At 37.1% G+C, this 16,856-nt stretch overlaps 1 protein-coding gene across 1 annotated transcript in view; it reads left to right on the forward strand.

Moving 5' to 3' along the window:
* The window catches only part of LOC107749822 (dysferlin-like), a 99,565-nt gene that overhangs the window by 52,385 nt on the left and 30,324 nt on the right, over nt 1–16,856 (forward strand). Inside the window, exons 34-41 of the mRNA XM_016565011.1 lie at nt 408–548; nt 1,022–1,051; nt 1,523–1,558; nt 1,680–1,721; nt 4,631–4,732; nt 4,906–5,067; nt 7,126–7,291; nt 7,634–7,707. Of these exons, the coding sequence (XP_016420497.1) occupies nt 408–548; nt 1,022–1,051; nt 1,523–1,558; nt 1,680–1,721; nt 4,631–4,732; nt 4,906–5,067; nt 7,126–7,291; nt 7,634–7,707 (753 nt within the window). The remainder of the gene's footprint in view (nt 1–407; nt 549–1,021; nt 1,052–1,522; nt 1,559–1,679; nt 1,722–4,630; nt 4,733–4,905; nt 5,068–7,125; nt 7,292–7,633; nt 7,708–16,856) is intronic.

Consider the following 16,856-nt stretch of genomic DNA (forward strand, 5'->3'; position numbering starts at 1 on the left):
ACAAAAAAAAAAAAAAGCTTACACTTTTTCAGGCTGGTCCAACTATCTGATTAATTAAAACAAATAGGTTTTAGGTATAGACAATATTAAAATATTAAGTGTTATGATTACTTATAATAATAATAATAATAATATATATACGTGACATACAATTTTAAAATTGATGATACCACAAGAATAGACTAATATTGGAAACCTTAATTCATATAAAGAAGTGAAGTAAAGTCAAATAAAGTAGTTGTAAAGTAGTGCTAAACTATTATTTCACAGACAGAAAGCTAAGACTATGAAACATCTCAAACAAAACTCTGAATGACGTGTTGTCGGAGGCTTAGACTAATGTCACATAGGTTTCATTTAATGTCTATGAAACAGAAAATGCTTGATAAGTTATTTGATCCCTGCAGGGTGCTGATGAGTTTATGGGCCGTTGTGTTTGCAAATCATCAATGGTGTCTACCCCTCGCCTCGCCTGGTATCCCATCCAGAAAGCTGGGAAGCCTGCTGGAGAACTGCTTGCTGCTTTCGAACTGATCCGCAGAGATAAAGTAAGAGTTATATGAATTATCTTCCTCATAGTCATTATTATCATTTGTAATATTGTAACTGACATCTGTGGCCTTAATTTTCCAATTTTCAGTCTCTTTGTGAATGACACATGACATAAGGCTATAAAGGTCACAGTCCTTCACAATTAAGGTGACCTCAATGATGATTCTGTGGGATTCTTTGCATCTTCTAGACACATCTAGCCCAGCTTTTGTCTGCAGCATCTCTGTTGAAAGAAATGCTTTTGTTATGAGTTTAACCCACAAGTGTTTACATGGCACATATCACAGCTTCTCCAGCACCGCAGAGGAAGTTTAGTGGCTCCTTCACCCACGCGGTTGTATTTGTATGCATAGCGCCTGACAACATATGATTTAAAATGCAAAACAGCTCTTAGTTTTTATAGTACAAAATAATTTAGTCATTGCTCTTCATTCTTTCTTTCTTTCTTTCTTTCTTTCTTTCTTCACAGCCTGCAGTTCATCACATCCCCGGTCAAGAGGTTAGTCATATTTCTTGAAGTTGCCCATCTTTTTTTGTCCTTTTCCCCTTTGCTTTCTTTAAAAAATGCACAAACACACACACGCTTCCTGTCCTCCAAGTCATCGTTACTCCCTGTTCTCTCAGTCAAGCACGACTGAGTAATTGGATAGAGCTGCTGTAAATGACATAAACATCACCGTATCTGAACCGGTTTCACTAGCCCTGTTTGTTTGGAGACTGGCACTGCTCAGCAGCTCTCAGTTCAGATTGGAGATGCCAGTGGAGTTTAAAAGTGCCAGAGGCCCCACCCAGTCCAAACCTGCCCAGCTGGCATCAGTTAGAGTGGGATAATCACAGGGAAATTGAATTAAAGTGAACCCTTAGAGAACAGTCAAACCACCCACCCACGCACACACACAAACAAATACCCACACAGTAACACTATTTATTTGATTTTAAAAGTCTTTTTTCTTCTTATTTTTACCCCCAGGGGGATATTATACCACCCTCACATATCATGGATGAGGTAAGTGTTGGTAGAAGATTCAGTGAATAGACAATGAATCTTATTTGCAGTTGTTCCAGAGCTTCTCTTTCCTGTTCTCTGGTTCATTTTCCCCTCTCTGTTTATTTTGGGCATCTTCAAGCTTGTGATTCCAGGGTTCCTCTCTGACAGTCAACAGCAATGGGTACAAGCATGCACGCACATACACAAACACATCTCACTGTTTTTAGTAGAAACTTTTGATAAAACACTATGAAAAACACAGGACATGTGGTTCCACCATATTAAACCAGAACTAATGATTACAAAAGTCATTCAGACCTTTATAGCGGTCAAGCATTTCTTCAAATATTACAACACAACTCAATGTGTAAGATACTGAGCTGGAAACCAGTATAGTTAACTCCAAAAGGTCATTCCCACTGGCTTTCATTAGGCTGTGGATATGGAGTGTTGAGATATGGATTTTTTTTTGTCACTGGTGGGTAGATTCCTCCAGAACTCTATGTACTTCTACGCACCTCCTTGATTTTTATGAGGCCTGCTAAGGACAAGATCTTGTGGGAGGGGGCTTGGAAATTAAGAGGCCTTTCTGATCTGGCTGTATTCCCAGCTCTCCTATCTACTGGATTCCGCTTCATCTGCACAAAGATTTGTATTGTTCTGCAGTGGCATTTCAAAAAGACACAGTGATGGACTAATGGTGGAACTAACTATAAGACTGCATAATAACTGCTCTTCATTAGATACAAACTCACATAGGGACAGAAACATTGGCATGTCGCCAATAATAAATGAAAACATTGGCAATACATGGTTCATGGTCTTGCACTTTCCCTTTTCCTCTGTACTCCACATTACTATCTTTGTTTTGCTGGAAATAACAGCAAGATATTATTAAGACCTAGGGATGCACTGATATTAAATGACCAATAACAATAACATATTGTATATTATTCTAAAACAACAAAACGTAATATTTGGCAATAATCACGACTTGATTGCACAGACACTGTTGGATGAGAACTGAACTGAGCTGGATGATGACATCACTGTTTTCTCCAGAGCTGCTATATAGATGATTTGAACTTTATACAGTTATTAAACTGAACTGAATCAACAATGAACTGACTTTAACTGAAAAATTGACTGTTTACTGTTTTCCTCTTTTTAGAGCTGCTTTACAGCAGAATTGAATTTTGCATCATTGAAACATTAGTTTTCTGTTTAACACTGTAAAGCTAGACAAAATCTGTATTGTATAAAGCATTATAATACTTGACTTGAATAAAATTCTATACTATTTTGACTAAAATTAAAAATCAAACTCTAAAAACTAAAATCAATTTTAAATGCTATAAGTGAATATAGGTATCACAGCATTATAATGTACAGTATGATAAAAGAATATTCATTATGAATATACAATTTAATAAATTTTACATTTAACAATGTTATTAAATTATTACAAATTAACCTTAAGTGGTCGTTAGATGACAGCAAATATAATCTAAAATTGTACAAGTCATTTAAACTGAAATTATATTAAACTGACTCAACAAATCGAGCTGAATCTTTTATAACTTAAAAAATAAATTTGAATTTGGTTTAATTAATTTGATGAGTTAAAATATTGGAAAAACATATGTTCCCATTACTTATTGATCATATAATGTTTTTTACAGTGTAAAAATAGGAGAAATGTGGTACCAATTTACCAATATTATTATTATTATTATTTTTAATTCCTGTAGTTCAAACAGAAGAGGATAGCGCTAGCAGCACCAGGGTCATAGTTCCGATTCTTAGGGAATGCATAAACTGATCAATTTTATACCTTGAATTCAATGTACAGTAAGTAGCTTTGGATAAAAGCATTTGCCAAATGCATACATTTAACGTAAATGCAATATATAACATGCATCCCCACTAAATTAATTCTGTTTGTCCTTTGAATATTGTGGTCTTTCCAAAATGATTTGTCTGTATCTAAATACTTGAGCATGTTGAGTACTGAGTTTGTGTAATTGCCGGGAAATGTTCTCATTTATCAAGTACATGTAGATTAGCCATGCTTCCTTGAATGTGTGTCTGTTTTAATGACATTCTTTTAAATCCTTGCCTTAACTTAATTAAGTTAGACATTACATAGTCTAATTCTCCATGACTGAAGCATATCTCCAAAGGTCCCTTTGCACAGAGCACCATTGTATTCAACAGTAGTACCATTCATCAAACAATTGCACTGGCACAACACAGTCCTGGCTAATCATTGCTTGTGTGTGTGTGTGTGTGTGTGTGTGTGTGTGTGTGTGTTGTGGCTTAATTGCTAACTTTGATTGGCATGTGAAGTCATGATGTTTGACTTTTTGTTGCTGCTATTAGTAACAATTCCTTGTTTGTTTTCACACCCATTTTCGAATTTGGGTGTGTCATGCAAATGTACTTATAGAGAAGAATGGAAACATAGTGCTTGTGAAGTTGAGTCCTCTAAATGTATTCTTTGTCTCCTTCAATAGTGAAGACAACATTTTGCATGGTTTTTGAAACTGTGAATGCATTTCAGCCATCCTTACTTGCTTGTTGTATATAGTTAAATGCAGAATATCCACATCAGTGTTATTTTACATACTGTTCTTGTTTTTAATAATATTTTAAATTAGCTTTTATTTTTATATTTTCAGTTTCATTTTTAAAAAAAATTTTGTTATGTGCTTTTGTTGATGTTTTTGTTATTATTATTATTATGAATATCACTGTTTAAGTTTAATTTTTATTTCATTTATAATTGTAGTATTTATTTATTTCTGGTTAAATACATTTTTGTTTATTTCCGGCTATTTTAGTGCTACTCATATAACTTAAAAAATAAAGTTGAAATTGGTTTAATTAATTTGATGTGTTAAAATATTGGAAAAAACATTCAAAACATTTCAAATTTATGCTTAAAGTTTTTATCTAATATTTATGTTTTATTTTCTTTCAGTTTTATTTAAATTAACAAAACTATTTTTAATAGTTTTAGTTTTATTTAACGATAACAACACTGATCCTTATGAACTTTTCACTTTATGCTTTACTCTTCATTATTAGCCAGAGGACTCTGATTTGCCTTATCCACCTCCACAGAGGGAACCTAATGTCTACATGGTGCCGCAGGGCATAAAACCTGTCCTACAACGCACTGCTATTGAGGTGGGCCCAAAACCTATCCTTAGGTTATCCATTTATAGTTTAAAAAGCTTCTAGTGCAGTATAGACTATTTGAACCTCACAAAAAGCACTGACATTTGGCTGTTTTACTATTCATGATTACTTTAGGACATTGCACCTCATGTGCCTTAACCTTTTAACATTTTAACTCTTAGATACTGGTGTGGGGTTTGCGTAACCTGAAGAGTTTCCAGTTGGCCAGTGTGACATCTCCCAGTCTTCAGGTGGAATGTGGAGGATGTGTGGTTCAGTCATGCGTCATTCGAAATACTAAGAAAAACCTCAACTTTGATGTCAACACCCTGTTCATTGATGTCGTAAGCTCCTGGTCTTGTTTTTGTTTGTTTTTATCTGCATAATTTTGTTTAAAATTAGGTCATATTGGGAAGATTAGATACGCTAAAATTAGGTAAGGTTTAAAGGAATAGTTCTCCCAAAAATGAAAATTTGATGAACATTTACTCACCCTCAGACACCATCCAAGATGAATGTAGATGTGTTTTTTTCTTCATCATAACAGATTTGGAGAAATTTAGCATTACATCACTTGCTCAGCAGTGGATCCTCTGCAGTGATTGGGTGCTGCCCGTAAGAATGAGAGTTCAGACAGCTTATAAAAACATCACAATAATCCACATGACTTCAGTCCGGCAATTAATGTCTTGTGAAGTGAAAATCTGCATGTTTGTGAAAAACTCCATCATTAAGGTGATTTAACTTTAAACCGTCACTTCTGGCCAAAATGCCAGTTAATTTAATCCATATGAATGATTCCTCCAGTGAAAAAGTTCATCCCCTGTTGTCCTCTCACATCAATATCTACCAACATATTTATTTACAGTCGTGGTCAGAATTATTGGCACCCTTGGTAAATATGATCAAAGAAGGCTGTGAAAATAAATCTGCATTGTTAATCATTTTGATCTTTTATTAAAAAAAAATCACAAATATCTAACCTTTCATTGATCTAAAACAATTGAAAATTGGGAGAAAATCTCATTATGAAATAAATGTTTTTCTCAAATACACATTGGACACAATTATTGGAATCCCTAGAAATTATTATGAGTAAAATATCTGTGAAGTATATTCCCATTCATATTTACAATTTTGAGCATACCAGGGTGATTATGAACATGAAATTATCCAGTGTCCAATGTGTATTAGATAAAAACATTCATGTCATAATGATATTTCCCCCCATTTTAAATTCTTATTCTCCAATGAAAGGTTAGATTTATGTGAATTTTTTAAATAAAAGATCAAAATGATTAACAATGCAGATTTATTTTCACAGCCTTCTTTGATCATATTTACGAAGGGTGCCAATAATTCTGACCACGACTGTAGAACTGTTTTGGACTGTTTTTGCTTGTAAACGGTGCTTGATGTGTGCATATTTCTCTCCTGATTCAGAAGAGATGACTTTTTCACTGTAAAAAATATTCTGATTAGAGGACAGTTTTACTGTCAGAGGACTTTTAGCTGGAAACAATGTTTGAAGTTAAAATCATCTTAATGATGGTTTTGTTTATTGCAAACAGGCAGCCTGTGGATTACTTACATTACTTGTTTGTTATTGTAATGTTATTATCAGCTGTTTGGACTTTCATTCTGACGGCACCCATTCACTGGTGAGCAAGTGATGCAATAGTAAATTAATCCAAATCTGTTCCGATGAAGAAACAAACTCATCTTGGATGGCCTGACGGTAAATAAAATTTCAGCAAATTTGTATTCTATTTATTTAAATTTTCTTTTAACTTTTTCTTTTAACTTTTTCATCAAGGCTGAATACAAAAATAACACATCTATTGTAACTATCAAATGTTAATAAATACAGTTGACCTTTGGCTGAGCCCTCTTCAGAGATTTCTTGTAGATTCTTCATGTAGAAATCTGGTTAAAATATCAAATTTTGTGTTACAGCATGCTGCTAACCAGTTGAGACAGACTTATATACAATGTGGTCATGGTGTCCTTCACATGGTGGATGTTTCATGAGTGATGACTGGCACAGTAACAATGTTCCCCAGCAATGAGCGTCAGTTCTTAATTCCAAAACGTAAGATAGTCTGGATTCCGTTCCAATACTCATCTAGGACTGGGAGGCATCGCATGGAAAGAATGCTGAATGACTAGTTATTTGCACTGTCAGTCGTGGTCAGCCCTGTGCCATACTTTGTCATGTTTGCCTCAGTTTAGGGTGTGAAATACTTTCACACAGTACGAGAGGAGAGAGAGAGGAAGGTTCTGTGGAATAACAACGGAAATGGAGAAATAAACAAGTCATTATGTTAGAAGTTAAAGGTTTGGAAGCCTTGCATCTCTTTATGTTCATATCTTTGCTATTTGTAATCTCTTCTTCACTCTAGCGACTGCCCAAGGAAGAGCTCTACATGCCCCCATTGGTGATCAAGGTTATAGACAACCGTCAGTTTGGCAGGAAGCCTGTAGTGGGCCAGTGCACAGTCCACTCGCTGAATGAGTTCCGCTGTCAGCCAGAGAGCCTGGACAGAGACCCTACGGAAGAAGAATTTGGTGAGATAATAATAAGGGAAATAAGGGAATGACTAAATACCATTTTTACCATATTGTTTCTACCCGCACACCAAAATGCAATAAATAATTACAAAGGAGCAGCAAATAACAATTAAGCATAGAAAGAAAGAAAGAAAGGATATTGGAGAAAAGTAGGTGTATTTTGAGCTTTTTTAGGGTATATAGACATATTAGAACCTGTTCTAATTCAGAACAAAAATAAAAAAATGCAAGAATCAAATGATTTTTTTTGGTGCTTGGTTCCATTAACAGTTCTCGAGTTTGCATTCTTCTGATGATGTAGATGAAACATTATGTTTTATGGTATATTTCCATCAACAGAGGCAATTGCTCACACCCCTAGAGATGACTTCCTGGTTGATATTGATGATAAGGAGCCTCTCATTCCTGGACAGGTATGATCAATCTTTTTAACTGCAGCTTAGAATGTTTTTCTTCAACATTTCCTTCTTTCTCTTAGCTGATTGACAAGGTGATATGTAGTGCTGCATCTAGATCTCTTCTGAAACTTCCTAAAAAACTCCTAGAAATCTTTATCTTTAAAATCCAGCAAATAACAAACAACTGGAAAAGTCATGTGGCCTTTGAATATTGTGGTGGACAGTAGGGTCAAACAGTACAGAACAACTGCTTTATAGCTATGAATACACACTCTTTTTTGTTGTCTGTGATTATGTTAGTCCTCTTGGTTGCTATTCAGTAGCTTGTTGGTCACATAGCTTGGGTTTCTCCAGATTTGTTTAGAGCCTTGTTAGAATATGAGGTAGGCTGTCATAGCAAGGTTAAGCACTTCTGAGCATACACACCACTTAATAAGGTCTTCTATAAGGATGCAACAATACAGTTAGCCTACAGTTCAATACATACGTGTTTTTTGACCACGGTTTTCAGTTCAGTTCTGATGGCTTGGCACATCAGAGTGTTTTTTGCAATTTAAACTGCTTCAGGTGTGTGATTTTTGCCGAAAATCAGAACATCTTACTTTAACAGAGGAGAAAATTTTATATGGATGAGGCTGCGTTAACATACCTGAAATGATCCAGATTTTTATGTAAACTCTATGTCCTCTATGTCCTCTAGCCTGAAAAGAGCTTGCATTCCCATTAATGAGACACATATAGAGTGAAAACAGTATCATATTCTACTACACTTGCACAAGCAGAAATACATGCGAGATATGCACAAAATACAGTACATATACACACTATTGGCGATACATGTTAGAACTGTAAATGCAATGAATGTACAGTACATTGCGACTGAAAACTACTGCATGCAACTGTGAAAAAATATTTAGGAGCACCAATGCAACTGACCCAATCAGGACTGGTTCTATAGGGGTGCACCCTCAGTTGAAACTGATTTTGCAAACTTGCCAGTGGGTATCTGTGTTTGCCCAGTCTGGAGAGCATCATAAGTTTCCATTTACAACGTGTTTTTGCAGCATTGACATACTGTATCTGTTGATTTCTTGAACGGCCAACCAGAGGTGTCTAATCCACTCACCGCTCAAAACACCGGAGTGAATTTTGGTCATTTCCACCACTGGCTACAATATATAGTTATCTGCGTTCTTCAAGCCATCTTGGGTATTTTCATAATGATAAAGTATATTTGTAATCCATTGCAATCGCCTTTATTTGAGTGTAGAATATATTTTCTGCGTCATTCTGTGATGAGAAGCCACATCAAATCACAAAAGGAAGTTATTTCAAACATTCGACTGATGTTGTGGAGTAAAAACGTTATAATATTCTCTTTTGTTGGACAACCGGTTTAGAAATGCTTCTCATTGCAAGTCATAACAACGGAAGATGTTTGGCGTGTGTTGCTTTTTCAAATGCACATTATAAGCGGGGAGGCGCTTGCTCATCTCATCACGCAGAATCACAGGCACACACATAGAGCCAGTTAAGAGAGAAATAAAACGCACAAAATTTATTTAAATGAAAAACCGTGACACTATAGGAAAGCATTGATTTTTAGACAGTGAATAGAGGAAGGCTGCTTCTTGAAGGATTGAGAGACAATGGGTATCATAGTATTGACTTTAAAGGGGTCATGAACTGAGAAATCAAAATTTCCTTGATCTTTTGACATAAGAGGTAATTGTACTATATGTACTATATTGTACTATATACATCCTGTAAGTTTCAGAACTCAAAACTTTCTCGCTAGCCTAAAAACAGCTTATATTGAAGCCAATCTGCCAAAATGACAGGTTGTGGAATGTGGCAATTTAGGACGTAATAGTGTGGCTAATCCCCGCCTCCGCAGAAGAAGATCAATGCCTGCTTCTACATCACTGCCTGTTTAGCCCCGCCCACCGATTCACGCATGTAGTGTAAATAACGAGAGAGACAAACACAGGTCTATGCAGAAACCAAACGATAAAGATGGCTCAGAAGACAACAAGACGTTGTGCAGTGCTAAGTTGTGGAAAAACACAGTCTTTGCATTGCCTTCCTTCTAATTCCCAACATTAGGAAAGAGCTGAACTTTATTTTTAATGAAGTTCCAGAACTTGGCCCTTTGTTCACTTCATTTTACCGCAAATTCATTTACAAACAAAGCACAATTCGATGCAGGATTTTCAGAAAGATTTAAACTAAAAGACGATGCTGTGCGACTATATTGAATCTGACAGTAATGTCGCACCACACAAGTGTGTTTTTATTATGTGGTCACTATTGCTTTGTCTGTTATTACAGATCGTTTGATATGCACTGAGTATTTATACGTTTTTAACCTAATCACAGCAACGTCCATCTATGAAGGATGTAGGCTGTCAAACATACACAGCTGTTAGCCAATCATAGCAGTGGGCGTTTACTTTTGAGTCTACGATCCACCATGCCTATTCAAACAGAGCGTTCCGATGAGGGGGGTCAAATCAGGAGAGAAAATAGCCTCTTACTTCTCAATTATGATTTTTGATGTAAAAATTATGATAACATTATACTGTAAGTGGACCTCAGAGAACAGTACAAAATAATAAAAAAAGGCAGTTCATGACCCTTTTAATTCAGTTGGGTATTAGCAGAAATGCTGAAAAAAAGGATATATTACTTAAATTTAGGCTGTGATTTCAATATAAGATGTAAGAGTTTTGCCAAACTGCCCTTGTAATGTTGCTTTGGTGCCATGTTAGTCGACTTATGGCATAATTGGGGGTGGGTGTCTGATGAAATCATGAATTCAGTAACATGATGTAATACTGTTTGGCACTTGCATATAATGATGAAGGCTCACACCATCTTGAGACAATGACACGCTTCGCTTTCTGAGAAAAAGAGAGGCCAGCTTTAATGACGCCTCCTCGAGCTGTCATCAATTCCCTCTCATAACTACGACCTAAAAATACTCCCAAAAAATAAATAATAACATAAAAAATTATCAAGGGGGATTAGGAAAATTGAAAAATTGTTTCCATGTCTCAGCTTTAACCTCTCAGCCTTTATTTGTTCAGTCCCTGGAAGAAAACGAGACTAGAATATCAGATTCGGGACCGCATGGCCCTCTTGGTTTCTTTGGAAATGGATCATACTCACAAACGCCAGTTTATTTAGTTTTTCGATCCTTCCAGCCTGGCTGGCAGTGTTTCCCTGTGGATGTGAGGTGTTCTGTCGTTTGCAGAGTGGAAAGAGGAATACTTCATGCTTGCCCTTTTGAGCTCAGTTTTATAAGCCCAAGCCCAGCTCTAGTTAAGGGCCATTAATGGGGCTCTTTTCTTCTGCACTTGCCACCTTTTCCGTTGATCTAATCCGAGAACAAGATTGAATTTTGTGTATTGCACAGTATGTGACACAGTCAACTTACATTCATCTATTAGTAACCCAATGATGAACCTGAAATGCCACGTAACACAGTGCCCACTGGCCTGGATGTCAGTCTAAATGCTAAAGGCCATTCAGACGGCATCATTGGGCACACCATTTGCGGTTTGACTGAAATCAGTTGAATATAACCGCATGTTTGACTCTGAAAATATATTGCTGAATACACAGTAAACATCCCCTCCAGTTCTGCTCCTGATTTCAGATGTCTGGTGACCAGGGCACTATGGGCTTGATTTATAAATGTGCATTTGTATGAGGACTGCCATCAAATGGCTCTTTCTGGCTAACATAAATAAAAGAGGGACCACAACCACAGTCATCTGTGGCAGAATCCCCAGTGACCCTCATTTTTGTGTATCAGAAATGTTTGATGGAATATAGGAATTGAAGGAGCTGGGGCAAAAGGGTATGCCAATAGTTTGTTTGGCTATTTTGTTGCACGGGTTTGTGTGCTCATCACATTTAGTTTTTGCTTGAGGGTGTAGTTTCTTTTGCACATGCATAGAACATGCATTTGATTTGCAGGTTTGGCAGCTCATCTACATTTTACTGTATGTTTTCTATTTTATACCACTGTAGCATTGATCGACAATGTCTCAGGTAGTTTTTTTACATACAGTAGCATGGTTGTTAGTACCGGTCAGCAGCCATTACTCCAGTCTTCAGTCTTACGTGATGCTTCAGAAATCATTCTAATATGCTTATTTGGTGCTCAAGAAACTTTATTATCGATGCTGAAAACAGTTGTGCTAATTAATTGTTTTTGTGAAAACTGTTTTTTTCAGGATTCTTTGATAAATTGAAAGTTCATATAGTAATTTGATGAAGTTCAATAAACTTTTCTTTCAAAAAAAGTTATTTCTGTACACATATTTTGTACAGAGCTGATTCAGGTGCCTGGATCGCAGCGGTGAAGTGATGCTGTATAGTCCCAGCAAATAATGCTAGATCGTGACAGTCTGTTGCATCCTCCACAGCCGCTAGCACTCAGAACTGACCTCCAAGATTGGGAATTGCGGAATGAAATTTGCATTCAACAGACAGCGTGTGCAAGTGAACTGCGGTATCACTGTGCGTAATTTGTTTTTATGTATTCCCTCTTAAAGGGGTCATATGATGTTGCTAAAAAGAACATTATTTTGTGTATTTGGTGTAATGAAATGTGTTTATGCGGTTTAAGGTTAAAAAAACACATTATTTTCCACATACTGTACATTATTGTTTCTCCTCTATGCCCCGACTTTCTGAAACGTGTCGATTTTTACAAAGCTCATCGGTCTGAACTTATTATATCTTCACCTCTAATGTCTTGTGTTTGGTGTTTGGTGGTGTTCAGAGCAGTACAGCAAACTGGTCCGAACTCCCCTGTGCATTAAATGAAACTTGATCCCCATCATCTCCCCAAAGCCTTTGCTTTCGCTTGGCCCAGACCCCAATACTATTCCCTGGCGGCCTCATAAAAAATGCTCCCTGGATCAGGTTCGTCACTTAAAGCAGGTTTTTGATGAGGCCAAACACAACCTCATAGGGGAAAGTAACACCAATCCAGTGGCTTTGTGGATTTGCTATGGTTTTGAGCGGGTTAAATGATATACTTCTGAAACACGGCGCTAAAAGCAAGCACCCATGTAGAGAAGCTTTGATGAGGTTTCTGAGGTTAGACTTGAGGGAGAACTACTGAAAAGGTTTGATTTTGATCCTACGTCTTGGTGGCTTCGCCCAAAGGCCTTTAGACAGTGAGAGAGGCGAACAGTCCCACTAATGTGTGTACTTCAAAATGTTCTGTAATGCAACTCCTCTAGTTGGAGGACAACAGCAAACAAAGCGGCCTGGTCCTAATTAGCTGTTCTACTGAGTAGCTGCGTGGAGTCCTCTCTCTTGTTGTATTTATTATGCCCTGGCACTACACAGCAGAAGGCGCTGTGAGGGTTCAGTCCGTCCTCTGATGTGGTAAGTTCTCGTCTTGGGCAAATGCATCCCCCCGCTCCTGGCTGCTCACCACCGGCGCCACAATAACTGCCACCCCCTACCCCCACACCTCCCCTGCTAGGGGTCGACTGTCGGGGAATGAGAGCACTCGATGACAGGCCTTCACCACCAGGTCCCTGTTTATGAGCAGCCAGTCTGATGGCTTGCTTCTTATACGAATCTGAGAGTCTATTTGAATATTTTTGGATAGACTGTCCTTGTGTCAGTGCAGAATATGGTTATTATTCACATCTTGCACTTATTAGAACAGTTAGCCTGTTTATTTCCCGATGTTTAATGCTACATCCAGCATTCTTGATTGTATTTAGATTGCGGCGTAAAAGAGTAAGCTTGATTTCACACATTAATTTCAGCAGGATGTGGTTTCTGCATGGGAAGTCACAGCAGCTCTGCTGCTTGTAACACCAGCCTACCATAAGCAGTGTAATCATCCACACCATGTGCATCAAAATACGGAGGAATCAGGACTGGTTCGACACGATGAGCTTGTGACAGATGCGGTGTGGGAATGCAATCTCCCAGGCTCATCAGGGTGGGATGTGTAAAATGCCTCTGCTTTTTTGGGTAAAGCTGCTATTTATCACAAGCCATTTTTGGATTAGATTACTTCTCAGCATATACAGTGGAGATCAGAATTAGAGAGCAATCTATAAATACTTTTTTTATGAAATATTGTTAATCTTCTTCGCTCAAAATTGGAAGGAATATTAGCTTATGTTCTACTAACATGTCTGACAAAATATCCAAGGCATTTCAACAAAAACCTTTCTTTTGTGGAAAACACTGATCAAAATTAGAGAACAGTAACCACTGTAGCACGGAAGAAGATTACAACTAAAATTTTGGAGGGTTACAGCTGTCAGAAATTAGTAGGAAGTGTAGAGGCCCCTGCTTTGAGTGACTTCAGCAGATCTGCGGCTGCAGGATATCACTAGTTTCTCACACTGCGCCGGTGTGATCTTGGTCCACTCTTCTTCCAGTCTCTTCCATATTTCACAAACTGTAGTGGGTTTCTTAGGATGTATTTACACCCAGGAAAGTCCGCTAGTTCACTTGCTTTGGTCCGGACCAAATACAATGTTGATTTTATTTATTTTTTTTGGTGTGGTGTGGTTCGCTTTCACACTGCCCTTTTTGCAAGTGAACAAAAAATTGTAAACAAAACCACACGTGTGCTAAGGTCATCCATTCATTGGACAGTAATTCTCAAGCGTACCAGAGTTTGTTTGGAACCGGACTGTGACCACCTCTTCAGCTGGGTCTCGGTGCGGTTGTTTGGTCCACACCCGAGTGCGATTGCTGTATTCACACCTGCCCAAAAGATGGGGGAAACGAACTTGAGTTTGATTCAATCGAACCAAACAAGACAGGTGTGAATACACCCTTAGGCACAACTTTATCACCAAGGATTTTCCAGAGATTTTCAATTGGGTTTAGATCAGGACTCTGCATGGGCTCGCTATTTCATTATTTCAATTTTCTTAGCTTCAAGGAACTGCTTTACCCGTTTTGCAGTGTGACGGGGACAGTGTCTTGCATGAAAACTGCAGGCTGATTGGGAGATGCTTGCAGGGAAGGGTACCGCATGTTGCTGAAGGAGGTTCTGATAAACATTTGCATTCACCCTGCCATGTAGCTGTATAAGAGGCCCAAATCCTGGTGCAGATAACTTCCCCCAAACCATGACACTTCCTCTTCCACCTTTCACTGACTTCTTTAAGCACTCAGGGTTCAGTCTTTTTACAGTTTGATGCTATACATGTTTCCAATCTGACCCAAATAAATTAAACTTGCTCTCATCACTAAAGTGAACTTTGGACCAGTTCTCCTCTCTCTACACAACATGCTCCTCAGCAAAGGTGAGTCTAGCCTTTTGATTCTTTCTGCTGATTGGAGCTTGGTCACTGCTGTATATACTTTTTTTGTGTGGGTACATCTTTTTTACATGATAAATTATTCAAATTAATACATCAATGTTAAACTAAATTAATAGAAACTGAATATTATTATTAATATAATTTTTTTAAATTTTGTTTTATCTTTGCTTAAAGGCAGACAAGTTAACCAGACTTTAACAAACTACAAAACCCTTTTTATTCTCCATGTAACAGCAGAATTGTTGTTGTTTTGCATGATATATTATCCTTTTGAGGGGAGCATTCGTTGACATAGGCCTAGATGTAATAAGATTTGTGCTTGAATTATATGAGATGTTTGCCTTGAGCATGTTATTTATTACAACGCATTTCATAATGCGTACATGCAGACAAACGTCTTTAAAATTATACTGTTACACTAAATTATTCTTACTCCTTGGAGAGCTCTCGCTTCAGAATTTAATTATTTTATTCCATTGTTCAATGCATTTTCACCAGTATTGCTTTATGGCTGACGTGGTACTTTCTCTGCGACACGTTCCCATAGAAAACAATGGTTTGATTTAGCATTGGGAGGCGCAGCTCTATGGAATATGAATGTGTGTTATGTCTGCAGCTAATTAGCATTAGCGCTTGCATTGCAGCATGAACTCATCCTACTGTAGAGACCCTCTCTTCATCTGTTAAAGCTATTATTGGTGAAAACCCACTTTCCCATAGGAAAAATTTATTTTCCTAAGCTCAGGAGACTTATATGAGATTCTCATATATCTCTCATTTTAGTATCAACAGCATTTCAGATGTTTCTCCTAAAATTCCTTAGGAGAAATGGAATTAGACACAAATGAGACATGAGAAATATTTGAGAAAAAAAGAGTCAAAACAGAGAATGTGGTGGAAGAAACAGAATATCTATTTATTGTCTTGCTGCAATCTCTATCAAGACTCCATTATAGGAATATTTTATTGCTCAGTGGTTGCTCTTTCTAACCTCAGGAGACTTAGCTGTGATTCTCATGTATTTCTCATTTTAGTCTCAACAGTGTCTCAGATGTTTCTCCTAAAAATCCTTAGGAGAAATATAAGTAGACACAACTGAGACATGAGAAAGTTCTGAAAGAAAGGAATTCAAAATGACAATGGGAGAGAAACATGGGAGATCTCTTTATTGTCTTGCTGTAATTTTTTTTACTCTTTATTGTCTTTACTAATATTGTAAATACTAAAACTATAATTTAAATAGCATTAAACATTTCAGAATATCAATATTACTATTACTAATATTACTAGTTTAAATGTTATAATTTATCTTCAATGTCCAGCACTGTATATACACCACATTTTCCAAACACACTAGAAAGGACTTACAAGTGCAAGATGTTTAGTATAAACATATACTACATTTTTTTTAACCTTTTTTAAACAAATGTAACACTAGTGTACCAGTGTTTTTTTTTTTTTTTGCTTTGTTTAGCATTAAAATTTTGTCTTGTACAGCCCATTTTTGCATGTATGTATATAGGTTATGGTTTCCTCTGTTAAAGGGGTCCTATTATGCTCTTTTACAAAGTCTTGATTTTGTTTTGGGGTGTACTAGAACATGCTCTCATGCTTGGTGGTTCGAAAAACGCATTATTTTTCACATAATTTACATTATTGAAATATCTTTCTCTCCAGCCTGGCACAAACGGCTCGATTAGTTCTGGCTTTGATGAAGGTCCGCCTTCCGAAAAACAAAAAGTGTTGTGATTGGTTAGCTGTCCCATTGCGTTGTGATTGGCGAACAGCTTAGACGGTGTTTCAGTACTGCCACGCCCCTTGCTCCGTCTTTCAACAAAA

Source organism: Sinocyclocheilus rhinocerous, unplaced genomic scaffold (assembly GCF_001515625.1).
Source record: "Sinocyclocheilus rhinocerous isolate Xijiao unplaced genomic scaffold, SAMN03320098_v1.1 scaffold1131, whole genome shotgun sequence".
Lineage (NCBI taxonomy): Eukaryota > Metazoa > Chordata > Actinopteri > Cypriniformes > Cyprinidae > Sinocyclocheilus > Sinocyclocheilus rhinocerous.